The 13,308-nt window shown below is 42.0% G+C and overlaps 1 protein-coding gene across 3 annotated transcripts in view; it reads right to left on the reverse strand.

The window, feature by feature from the left end:
* Positions 1-13,308, reverse strand: part of LOC126278137 (uncharacterized) — a 500,725-nt gene that overhangs the window by 34,283 nt on the left and 453,134 nt on the right. For all 3 annotated transcript variants that reach the window (XM_049978028.1, XM_049978029.1, XM_049978027.1), the window contains one exon: positions 5,553-5,767. In XM_049978028.1, coding sequence (XP_049833985.1) covers positions 5,553-5,767 — 215 coding nt within the window. The remainder of the gene's footprint in view (positions 1-5,552; positions 5,768-13,308) is intronic.

Consider the following 13,308-nt stretch of genomic DNA (forward strand, 5'->3'; position numbering starts at 1 on the left):
CTGACTATGATCTTGACGTACCTGAACTTCGAGGTGGCAGCAAAGTTAGGTCCCCTCTCCAAAACTGAAATCTCACGCCACCCAGCTGCATGCTGGTCAGATTGCAAGGAGGCTCTACTGCGACCAGCACCCACAGCAACTGAACAATAACGTCACGAAACTTGTCACCCTCTGACTAGTACTACAACTAAGAGGTTACACGTCATCAGCAGGTAGAGGAGAGCTACTCCTTATGTCAGAGGGTACCGTCAAATTGTTGCCTTATCTGATGACAAAGGCAACACTATGGATGTCCTTACTCACAAGCACTACACTCAAAAGATGCAGGACATGCTAGAGGAAGATTCATAAAAGTAGATCGATAGTGCCCCACCAAAAGGTTGGGAATAAAGTCTAGGCATTTCTCAAGAACTCCAACACAATCACCTCTTTAACCACTGATGTGCACACTCAGGTGCACTCCGTGCATGGTGTGGCCCATGGAGGGAAGGGATATAGGACAGTCTTGCACCCCCGTGAAGCCCGTTTGTCAGCACACGTGATAAAGGCGACACGTGTGATCCACTAGGCACTATGATCCAGCAGTATATCCTTGGACTGTTTTATGGGTAAATATTAACATGTGCATCGCCTAAACGGCTGTGAATTTGATGACTTTCACTAGCCTGTGAGCAAGACAATATTATTTGTTTTGACATCCACAAAAACGTTTTCCTCCATAGTCTGCAAAGCAGAGGAATGAGACACTTAATACTGACCATGTTTTAAGATATCTTTGAATTCCAGTTACACATGGAGCACAGGAAGTATGCCTGCTTAAATGGTTCTGGAATGGCGGTAATTTAGCCAATACTGTCTTGGAATACCATTCGCAAACTCACCATGCCTAGTACTGATTCTCATACATACGACGCAACCCACCATAAGCTTCTCCCCTGTGCCAACCTCTTCATCTCAGAGTGGCACTTGCAAGGCACAACCACAATTATTTGCCGGATGTAATCCAATTTCTATCTTTCTCTACAGTTTTTACCCTCTACAGCTTCCTCTAGTACCACGAAAGTTATTCCCTGTTGTCTTAAGAGACAGCCTATCATATTATCCCTTCTGCTTGTCAGTGTTTTCCACACATTCCTTTCCTCGACAATCCTGCAGAGAACCTCCCCGTTATTCCCTGCTGTCTTAAGAGACATCTTTTTATCTTATCCCTTCTTCTTGTCAGTATTTCCTCATATTCGTTTCCTCGGCTATCCTACAGAAAACCTCCTCATTCGTTATCTTATTAGTCGACCCAGTTTTCAACATTCGTCTGTAGCACCATATCTCAAATGCTTAGATTCTCTTCCGTTCTGGCATCCCACAGAAGGTTTATACAAGGTAGTTAAGCAGCATCTACCAGTTTAGGTATTTCAGCGTTTTTCTCAAACACAGTTGTGATCATTCGTGCCGCCCTCAGTTACTTACGCTAGACAAAAATTATAGGGCTCCCACAAAGCTGAGCACAATATTTGGATGCATCAGACAACTACAATAACCCTCACTTGAAAACTGACTGCGTTGTCTAGCATCCTACTTGTAAACCGAAGACAAATAATTGTCCTACGTACGACTGACACTGTGTGATCACTCCATCTTACACCGCCACAAACTGTTACACCCATATCACTGTGTCCAGAGACCCATTCCAACTGTGACCCATTAATATCAAATGGTGCAAATGGCCGTGAGCACTGTGGGACTTAACATCTGAGGTCATCAGAACCGCTCTGACACCGCCGCCGGTTCCCATTAATATCGTAAGCAAGGAGATACTAAGCCTTCAGGTCTTGTAAAGTGCACAGTTTTACACTCCTGAACATTTAGAGCAAGTTTCCAATATTTGCACTGCTTTAAAATATTCTCAAGACCTGAGTGAGTATTTGAAGAACCTTTTCTTCCCGATAGTACATTGTTAGAGATAGCAGCATTATCTGCAGAAAGTCTGAGGTTATTATCAATATTACCTGCCAAGTCATTAAAAGAACACCAACGACACAACACACTTCCATGGAATAAATGGAAAACACTTTCACCTCTGTTGATAAATCTCAATTAAGGTTGTCCCTGTCAACAAACGATCAAATCAGCCGAAAATTTCGTTATGTGTGTTCGTTTGAGTAAAACGCTTTTGGGAAGTCTGAAAGTACTGCATCCACTTGATTGCGTTGATCCATGGTTTTCCGAAGGCTGTGTGAGAAAAGCGCGAGACGACTTTCTCGTGAAGAGTGTTTTCGAAATCGGTGTTGGTTGTCGTGGAGGAGATCATTAAGCTCAGAATTTGCTGTAAGATTCTACTACAAATGTATCTCAGCGATACTGAACGACAGTTTTGTGGACCACTTCCACTAATCCTCTTGTAGACAACGGTGAATTGTCCTTTATTCCAGTGGGTTACAGTATGTTATGTGATAAGTGAGTCACAAATTCTCTTAGAAATCTAATAGGGTATCCATCGGACTCCGACACGTTGTTCAATTTTAGTGATTTCACGTATTCTGGTGAGAGTATCATCTACATCAAGACCGTACCATGGCTTCTTCATTGTTAGAGGAACTTTTTGCTTTGTTACCTTCATTTTCAGTTCCTGTATCATTCACAAGTATCTGAACATTAACTTTTGTGCCACTGATAGCCTTTACGTGAAACCTAACGCATTTCATTTAACAAATCTCTGTCTAAAATCCTATCCTTCTTCTTATACCTATTGTGCGGTACTCGCTGTTTGTTTAGAAGTATCTTTACAGAGGCTCCATGCCATGGGTGATCCCTCCCATTATTAACTTTTCTACCAGGTACACACAGCAATGAGCCAGAACATTGTGACCATGTACCTAACAGTATCCGGTGTGCCCATCTCTGGCATGAATAGCAGAGGTGACCCATCGTGGCATGGAACCAATGAGGCCTTGGTAGGTCGCTGGAGGGAATTGGCGCCACATTCGCACGCACAAGTCACCTAATTCCCGTAAACTCCAGGGAGGGGGGTGGTGAGATCTGAAGCCACAATCTATCACACCCCAGACATGTTCGGTAGGTTTCCACTCGGCTACTTCTGGGAGTCACTGTGTTCCTCGAACCATTCAATCACACTCCTGCCCTTGAGTCATGACGCATTATCTTGTTGAAAAATACCGCTGCCACTGGGAAACTTGGTCGTCACGAAGGGGTGTACATGGTCCGCCCATCATGGTGCCTTGAACGAGCTCCACTGGACCCATGGATGCCCTCTAGAACGTTTTTCAGAGCGTAACAGAGCCACCGCGTTTAAAGAGATGTTCTTCTGGAAGACTACTTGGCACCCTCTCATGAAGAAGGTATAAGAAATGATCAGACCGGTCAACGTTCAGTGCTGATGGTCACATACCTATTTCGGTTGTAGCTGCTGATATTGCAGTGCTCACATTGACACATGAATGGGTCGTCAGCTGCGGAGACCCATCATCAGGAATGTTCGGTGCACTGTGTTCAGACACTCTTGTACTCAGTCCGGCATTGAAGTATAATGTTAGTACAGCCACAGTTCTCCCCCTGCCTTGTTTTACCAGTGTGCCTAGCCTACAAAGTCCAATATCTGTAATGAGGGGCCGGCCGCTGTGGCCGAGCGGTTCTAGGCGCTCCAGTCCGGAACCACGCTGCTGCTGCGGTCACAGGTTCTAATCCTGCCTTGCGCATGTATGTGTGTGCTGTCCTTAGGTTAGTTAGGTTTAAGTAGCTCCAAGTCTAGGGGGCTGATGACCTCAGATGTTAAGTCCCATAGTGCTTATAGCCTTTTTTTCGTAATGAGGGATGGCTGCCCAACCCTACAAAGGCTGGATGAGGTTTCACCTTGGCTTCGCCACGTGTTGAAGACACTCACCAGAGCACTCTTCAAATAGCCAACAAGTCGTGCAGTTTCTGTAGTGCTCGTGCTGAGCCTCAGGGACATCAAAATCTGCTCCCAGTCAAATTGAGATAGATTGTGTGCCTTCTCCATTCTACACGCGGACAACACGCTCACTGATACCACATGCACCATGTGTGTGTCTGACTGGCAGTCATTGCTTGCCAGGTGAACCTGCTATCACCTGGACAGGTTTATAGCAATGTTAGGTCGTTGGTCATAATGTTCTGTCGAGCCAGTGTATCTGTCTAGTACCTAATCAACAATTTTTTCAAAATTCAGCCACATTTCTTCTATATGCTACTGGCCATACCTAAGTTTTTCGAGATCTTTTAGTTGCACTCTCCTGTTTGGAATAATCGTCTCTATAACTGCTTCATACTCAGTGATACCTGATTCATCGTGGATATACAGGAAATGACCAGATCTGCCTGTTACTATCATATGTAATGGACACTTCCGCCATTAGTCGGCGTTCAAATTATCTATTCTAAGTAATTTTCGGATTAACCGTAACAGTACCAAGGGAGAGGGGGCGGTGTACCTAATGCATCCCTTTACATGTATTGTAAGAAAATCAGATAGCTTATATTTCAAAATTTTTGGCAGAAATATTTATTTTTTTCAGTGTGATCTTCTACCTGATTCCATAAATATTTTAAATTTTTCAAAAATTTATTCTTAGCTCAAGAATGAATTTACACAATTAATGTCATAGTCTCTATTTCCAGGTTCAGCACCATACTTACACATCACTATCTCTTTAAAAAGTTGTTAATATAACAACAATAAAAATTGATAATATAAGTGCAAAACAATTAACAAACATCGTTTTCAGACTGGGTATAAATAAACTGAGTCCCTCGTTGGTAATACAGCTTACTCAAAACCCTTCGGTAATGACAGGGTTAATTATTTAATAATCACACTGTCCACGTACTGCGCTGTAATCATCCTGATCACATCTGAGATGGCTGAAGTATCCTTCAGTGATGACAGAACGATTGGGGAACACACATTCTAGTGACCTGAAATTTATTTTAAATTCCCTGACTACACATTGGGATGTCTGGTGGTCAGTACTGGGTACCAAGTATATGTTAATGCCGATTCATAAGAATGAATTTTGTCCAAACAGTCTCACATGCAGCTTCAATCTCTGTCTCAAAGGATTAGCACCTCTTGTCTGCTTCAAACAATACACTTGTCCGTTGGTCACAATTCGATCCTTTGGATAAAACATTAGATTTACTCCAGAAATCGCACTGATTTAGTTTTAGACTTTGGCCAGATAGTTTTCGACAGCATTCCTAACTTTATGACTTCGTAGAAAGCATAACTCAGATACACGTAAAAACGGAACTGGTCCTATATTAATGATCTGAGGCTTTGAGGAACTCTGTCCTCTCTATACTGTCATTTTTTATTATTTAACGATTCACAAATTCATTAAGTGTCACTGTCCTTTTCATCACAGTTTTCTATATTCTTACTTGGACAATTTAACTTTAATTATTGAGAGGGAACTCCTTTTGTACCTTATAAAATACTATTTTTCGGATATGTTTTAAGTGGTAGTGAGTAAAACACTTATATTAATTATGTAAATGGTGTATAACATACTTTTACATACCTCATATAAGTAGAAAGGTTCCTCTGAAGTCACACGATAATCTTGCAATTGGATATCATCACAACATTCACCAGAATTAACTTGCATATCAATTTGTTCAACAATTATTATAAAAGACCTGAGCTGCCCATTGATATAATCAGGCATGCCCCACTCCACCAACATGCTGCTGTCAGTCGCATTTATTATTCTCAGGTTTACTGGTGGGGTGGAAGCTGAAAAATAGAAAGAATTAAAAACAAAAATTTGATTTAGTGGGTATATTTGACAGAAATTCAATAACAGAGAATGGGAAAGTGAATGTATCTGTTCTAAAGAATTGAAATGTAGTTGAAGATTAAGAAACAGATTGTACAAAATGAAGTCAGAGTGTTACAAAAGAGGAAATTCTGTTGAAGATTACCAACTGCAGGTTGAAGAAAACCATTCTAACTTTAAATATAGTTACCAAAAGGGTTGATGATTGCAGCACCGAAAATTTTCTTTAAATAGGATACGCAACGCTCATGAAGGTTGGCAAGAGACAATTAAATTTGAGACAACTGTGTGCAATGCTCAGACATCTAGGGCAGTTGCATTGCGATCTCACTTCAAGGTACTTAATGAAGATCATACAGTTCAGATCAGTATGTATCACTGAACTGGTTAAACAGCCGAAGGAACATTAAAACCTTGAAAGCCCACAAGAATGTAGTGGAATGTAACAGAGTATACAAGAGTAATTATGAAGAGTCCAAAAAATCTAGGCTGTAATTCATACTGTCAGAGTTAAATAGAAGGCACATTTTGATTGACACAAGTATTCTAAAGAACCAGTCATTGAGTTTTGCAATTTATATGTTGTATTAACAAGAACTACGATCACCTGAAGAGAGCAGATGGACAGTCCGCAGTGCAAGCAGTTGGAGCCCAGTAGACCGTCCGTGTGGTTATTTGTGAGTCCCTGCTTACAAGGGAACCTCCCCATCGCACCCCCCTCGGGTTTAGCTATGAGTTGGCACAGTGGACAGGCCTTAAAAAACTGAACACAGATCAATCGAGAAATCAGGAAGAAGTTGTGTGGAACTATGAAAAAATAAGCAAAATATACAAACTGAGTAGTCCATGTGCAAGATAAGCAACATCAAGGAGTGTCTGAGCTTAGTAGTGCCGTGGTCCTGTAGTTAGCGTGAGCAGCTGCCGAACGAGAGGTCCTTGTGGTTCAAGTATTCCCTCGAGTGAAAAGTTTAATTTTTTTATTTTCATTTTATATGACAAACTCTTATGTTTTCATCACTTTTTTGAAAGTGATTATGATATCCACAAGAAAACCTAAATCTGGCAAGGTAGAAGAATCTTTTTGGCCATTCGCCAAGTGTGCAAGTTTTCTGAGTCGCCAACATATTCCTGTCATGTGAAGCACATGCTGTCACCAGTTTCGTATAGAATATATCAGACGTGTTTTCCTGTGGAGGAATCGGTTGACCTAGGACCTTGCGATCAAGTGTTTTCGGTTCCCATTGGAGAGGCACGTCCTTTCGTCTACTAATCATACGGTTTTGCGGTGCGGTCGCAAAACACAGACGCTAAACTTATTACAGTGATCAGAGACGCCAATGAACGAACGGACAGATCATAACTTGGCGAAAATAAAGAAAATAAACTTTTCACTCGAGGGAAGACTTGAACCAAGGTCCTCTCGTTCGGCATTTGCTCACGCTATCTACGGGACCACGCCACTACTGAGCTCAGACACTCCTTGTTGTTGCCTATCTTGCACATGGACTACTCAGTTTGTATATTTTGCTTATTTTTTCATAGTTAGACACAACTTCTTCCTGCTTTCTCGATTGATCTGTGTTCAGTTTTTCAAGGCCTATCCACTGTGCCAACTCCTGCGGGGGGTGCGATGGGGAGGTTCCCTTGTAAGTAGAAGCGAGCTACTTATATAATGATTTTGTAGTTAGATAGTAAATTTGTCTCATGTTTGCGTCGTGTAGTTTCACAGTGTGTTTAGGACGTATAGGAACTGCGAATGCTCTGTCCGTGACTGTTCACTCACGGCGCGGGTCAGTGTTGATGTCGGTCACACAGGTGGTTACTGTTGGAAATTGGAACCACTGGGGGAGGGGGGGGGGGAGGGGGGGGAGATTCAAGTGACGCCCGTTATATTCGACGTGTCACCAAATTGGTCCACTGCTGTGGTCGACCTCGTTACTGCTCGCCTGTGATTGAATGGGTGTTCGTTTGTAGGTGTAGCAGGTATGTAAAGATTTTCTGGAGGATATGTCGAAAGGGCCTCTTTGTCTGCCAAAAAGGTTTAAGGTGCTTTCCGCGGCTGCTAAAGACTTTGAGACAGCTACAGTTCTTTCCCTGGTTTCAGTTGAAGACTCTGATCATGCAAGATCTGCACGCTTTCAGATGGTGGCGTTACTGGGAGTTCAAATCCAGTCTTAGATGCGTGACTGAACCACGTAGGGACATGGCTGCGAGAAGGAAGGGAAGAAATCTAGTGAGCACCTGTGCTCATATCGGCAGAGTCATCCCAGATGTAGAATGCGGCCTTCTGGGTCCCATGAAGAGAGCAGGGTGTAGTCAACGTCAGGTGGTACATCATGGCGGTATTAATGATGTGTCGCTGTGGATGAGAAGAGGCTTCTCTTCAGGTTTCTGGCGGCTGTCTCATGCGGTAAAGATAGCCAATCTTGCTTACGAAAAGGAATCGGAGCTCAGCATCGCTTACATCATTGACAGGACCGTTTGTCGACCTATGGTACAGTGCCGAGAGGAGAGTCTGAAATTAAGGTACAGGCGGTTTGGTAACCGTAGAGGCTGTTGATCCTTGACTTACGCCATTGCGTCGAGGGGTGTCCAGATTAGTTTAGTAGGACGGTGGTGCATGAGCACACAAATCATCTACGCGGGTAGTGGAGGCTGTGTAGAGTGGATGGGATGGATTCTTAAATTAGAGAGTATCGGGAAAGTACAAAGGGGGCTTCAGTCTCAGTGCGTGCAGGCAAGACACAGGATGACGATAGATATATGAACGAATGGTGTTATAGTTGTCAACTGTCGTGGCTTTGTCGAAGAAAGAACAGGAGCTTCAAGGTCCTAATAGAAATCTCTGGACTTCAGATCGTTAGAAGTTCTGGAAGCTGGCAACAGCTAGAAATAATTGCAGCTGAAGTTCTTACAAAGGACGTATTGGTGTTCAGAAAGGACATTAAATTCAGCAGGTTGTGGCATGTTTCTTGCCGTTAGAAATAGTTTCCTTTTAATGAAAATGAAGTCAATAGTTGTTGTGAGTTAGTATGAGAAGAGGCTATACATAACAGTTAGAATAAATTAATAATTGGTTCAAATTACTCAGACGACCTTGTTGCTGGAATGATGAAGCGTAATACGTGCATCATTTCCCATACGTACCCTACAGATATAATTATAACTGGTTACTTAAGTCTTCCCATGGAAATGTTTGCAAGAATACGTGTGTAAAATCAGTAATAGTCACAATACAACGGCCAAACTTGTGCTAAACGCTTTAAAATAGTTTTGAGTAATTACTTCGGATGAACTGTAAATCGTTGCGATGATACTCTTGACCTCTTAGCAACAGATAATCCTGATCAAATGGGGAATATTATGAGGGATTGAGGGATTAGTAACCACAGGGTCGTTGTACTGGGACGAATACCGTAAAATCCAAACCCACCAAAAATGAACGTATAATGTATCTGTATAAAAAATTAGATAAGAATTTGCTTGACACCTTCGTAAGAAACACTATTCATCCTTACCAAACGTTGTGCACCAAAAATATATCTGATTTTGATTCGGAGAAGTAGTATTAACAGCAGGTGAGGGGCTCATACGAAAAAAGATTTGTAAGCAACGGAAGAAGACAACCCCCCCGGCCCCCCTTATACAAAACAAGTCAGAAAACTTGCAGAATCAATGGCAAAGGATGCGAAACTGTAAAGAATGCGATGTATGACAGAATCTCTAAATGTAGCACTGTCTTCATTTGAGATGCTTTGCCGGCCGCGGTGGTCTCGTGGTTCTAGGCGCGCAGTCCGGAACCGTGCGACTGCTACGGTCGCAGGTTCGAATCCTGCCTCGGGCATGGAGGTGTGTGATGTCCTTAGGTTAGTTAGGTTTAAGTAGTTCTAAGTTCTAGGGGACTAATGACCACAGCAGTTGAGTCCCATAGTGCTCAGAGCCATTTGAACCATTTTTTTGAGATGCTTTAAATAGTGTCCTCGACCAAATCATATCTCGAACCCCAACAGAAAATCAAAAGAGAGTGCGGCAGAAAGTACAGCAAGCCAGCGGCAAGACACAGTGCAGATCTTCACTGTGCGATAACACATATGACAGTTCCCTTGAAACAGAATTACTAAACACATTTTTTTCGAAATTCCTTCACCAACAAAGTCGATGTATATATTCTAGAATTCGAATCAAGACTAGCTCTCAACACGACTAACTTGGAAGTATATATCCTCGATGTAGCGAAGTAACTAAAATCGCTTATTAAAGACAAACGGAGAGGTTCTATACCAGTTAGGATCCTTTCAGATTGTACTGATGTTATAACTCCATAGGTATCAGCCATATACCACAGCTCGCTCGAGATTCGTTATCCGCAAAAAGTAATGAGTGCTATGGGCAGGGGATTTCAAACTGATTGCATATTTCTAGATTTCTAGAAAACATTTGACACAATTTGTTACAAGCAGCTTCTAATAAAATTATGTGCCTGTGGAGTATCTCCTTGGTTGTAGCACTGGGTTAGTGATTTACCGTGACAGAAAAACTGTTCATAGTAATTTAGTAAAAGATGTCTGTCCCAAAATCGTGTTGTAGCCCTTCTGCTTTTCCTGCTTTTATACGAACGGGCTTAGGAGACAATTTCAGTACCTCTCACAGACTGTTTGCCGTCTACTAAACTCACCAAATTTTCAAAACCAATTGCAGAATTATATAGAAAAAGAGATCTGAAGGTTGCGAGAAGCAGCATTTTACTCTAAACAGTAGAAACTGTGCGGTCATCTTCATTAGTACGAACAGTTATCCGTTAAATTTCGGCCACTCAATAAATCACACAATTTAAAGGCAGTCATTTCAGCTAAATATCTAGGGATTACAATTAAGAATAACTTAAATTTGTAACCCAACCGACATGTTGTTGAGATATGCGAACCGAAAACAACGTTTTACTGAAAACACGTAGATGATGAAAAAAAAAAAACTGCCTTGTGCGTCCTGTGCTGGAGTACAGCTATGCGGTATGGAGTGCATATCGGATATGTCTGACGTCGATGCAGTCGAGGGAAGGTCAGATCCTTCTTTATTACCGTGATTTGGCGAGGTAGTGACACGGATATTATACGTGCCTTGCGCTGCCAATCACTAAAAAGAAAAAGGGCGCTTCTCGTGCCGGCAGGATCTTTTGACGAAATTTCCATTACCAACATTACCCCGAGAAGGCGAAAGTTTTTTTAAATGTTTTTAATTCCACCTACAGAAGGAGTGGAATCAGAGGTTGCGTTAAGTGATCATCTTTCTAAAATACTATTCACAATTGGAACAGTCCATAAGTAGTCAGTGATGATGATTGGTTTGTGAGGCGCTCAAGTGCGCGGTCATCGGCGCCCGAAAGAGTCTGTATATGGTTTGATGGACTCTCTGCCGTGTACTGAAGTGGGAACTGCAGAGGAGTCATGTAGACAGACGCAGTTGTGGAGCAGGCGCAGGTTCCGCCGGCCGTGTCGCTGAACGAGGTGACGACCTGTGACCGACCGACGTGGGGCCGATGAGGCTCGGGAAACCCCAGACCCTCCTGTCACTGTACAGAAAGGGCAGCCGATGACTGAAGAAAGATTTGTATACATGAGATGTGTCATAATTTGCAGCGGAAACGACCCACTCCGAGGGTCACTAGTTTGAGAGCTGCTTCTCACGGTTTTTCCAAGAGCCCATACTTTTGTGTATTCCAGAAATAATTGGAGGACACGGCTGCGCTGAAAGGGTTGATATGAGATTATGTGGTAGTTGGAATAAAAGGATAAACTTTAAAGTATAACAGGTAAAAGAATTTATTGAAAACATATTCTATTTACGATACTTGTTCATATACAACACCCACGTGAATTGGCTACGCGGTTTGAGGCGCCATGTCACGGACTGCGTAACCCCTCCCGTCGGAGTTTCGAGTCCTCCCTCGGGCATGGGTGTGTGTGTGTTGTTCTTAACATAAGTAAGTTTAAGTAATGTGTAAGTCTAGATACCGATGATCTCAGCAGTTTGGTCCCTTAGGAATTCACACACTCATTTTATATACATTTTCATTTTGATATTCAGGATATATAAGCACAAATTTTTCCAATTTCCTACTCGAGAGCAAGCTATTTATAGTTGACCGTGAGAGAAGCAGGACTTTTTGAGTTTGATGCTGCAATATTTTTAAGTGTTGTTAATTATAAAACTGTAGGCTAATTCGCTTGGAAATCACAGTCTTTTAAACTGGAGTGGCAATTTAAGTAGAGATCAGTGGTATTATGGGGAAAAATGGTGTGTGTCTTTTGTACTTTCCAAACATAATTTCGGCTTCGGTTATGTTATTCGATAGCTGTTTGACGATCATACTTGTTCCACTATAGAGTTTCTGTAAGTTGACATTTCTGAGTAGTGTGATCGGAGGTCCAATTTTAAGTCGAAGGTAGTGTAATGGCATTCCTTGTGCTTGCAAAGAGTTTCTTCGACGTTTACCATCATTTCGATCGATTTGTATATTTTCATTTCACCGACAATTTTCTTATGAACATTAAGATCGATATAATAGAAAACATTATTTTTAGTTGTCAGAATTGCCTTTTAAAATAGCCAATCCGGATTGATATAGCTCTGAACAATGTTTGGAGAAATTTGGTCGATCATTCCTTTTCAGCAGTGACTATGTTACAGAAACCACGGTTGAGTTTAATGAGGCCGCTCGTCCGGTCATCAGGGTACGTGTGTTGGCCTATTTTGTTAAAGCTGTTGAGCAATGCGCTGTTGTCTCGCCTTTCGATTGTTCAACTCTACGTCTGTTCAATTTTTTCGCTCTTCTTTTGTAAGTAGGCTGTTTAGGTTTTCTTATTGGTAACGCCGCTTAGCGCTCGGTATGAAAAATCACTGGCTGTGCTGTGTGCAGTGTGTGTTTAGTTTGCATTGTTGTCTGCCATTGTAGTGTTGAGCAGAGGCAGCTGGATGCTAACAGCGCGTAGCGTTGCGCAGTTGGAGGTGAGCCGCCAGCAGTGGTGGACGTGGGGAGAGAGATGGCGGAGTTTTGTAATTTGTAAGACTGGATGTCATGTACTACCATATATATTTTGACTATTAAGGTAAATACACTGTTTGTTCTCTATTAAAATCTTTCATTTGCTAACTATACCTATCAGTAGTTAGTGCCTGCCGTAGTTTGAATCTTTTATTTAGCTGGCAGTAGTGGCGCTCGATGTATTGCAGTAGTTCGAGAACGAAGATTTTTGTGAGGTAAGTGATTTGTGAAAGGTATAGATTAATGTTAGTCAGGGCCATTCTTTTGTAGGGATTTTTGAAAGTCAGATTGCGTTGCGCTAAAAAAAATATTGTGTGTCAGTTTAAGCACAGTCGTGTATAAGTTTTCCTAGGGGACGTTTCACTTTTTGTTTTCGGCGTTTGGCTTCAGGACTGGCAATATCTTGTACTCTTTGACGTTTCAGCATTGTCTATAATATAAATCAAATCAACTTTT

Source organism: Schistocerca gregaria, chromosome 6, assembly GCF_023897955.1.
Source record: "Schistocerca gregaria isolate iqSchGreg1 chromosome 6, iqSchGreg1.2, whole genome shotgun sequence".
Taxonomy (NCBI): domain Eukaryota; kingdom Metazoa; phylum Arthropoda; class Insecta; order Orthoptera; family Acrididae; genus Schistocerca; species Schistocerca gregaria.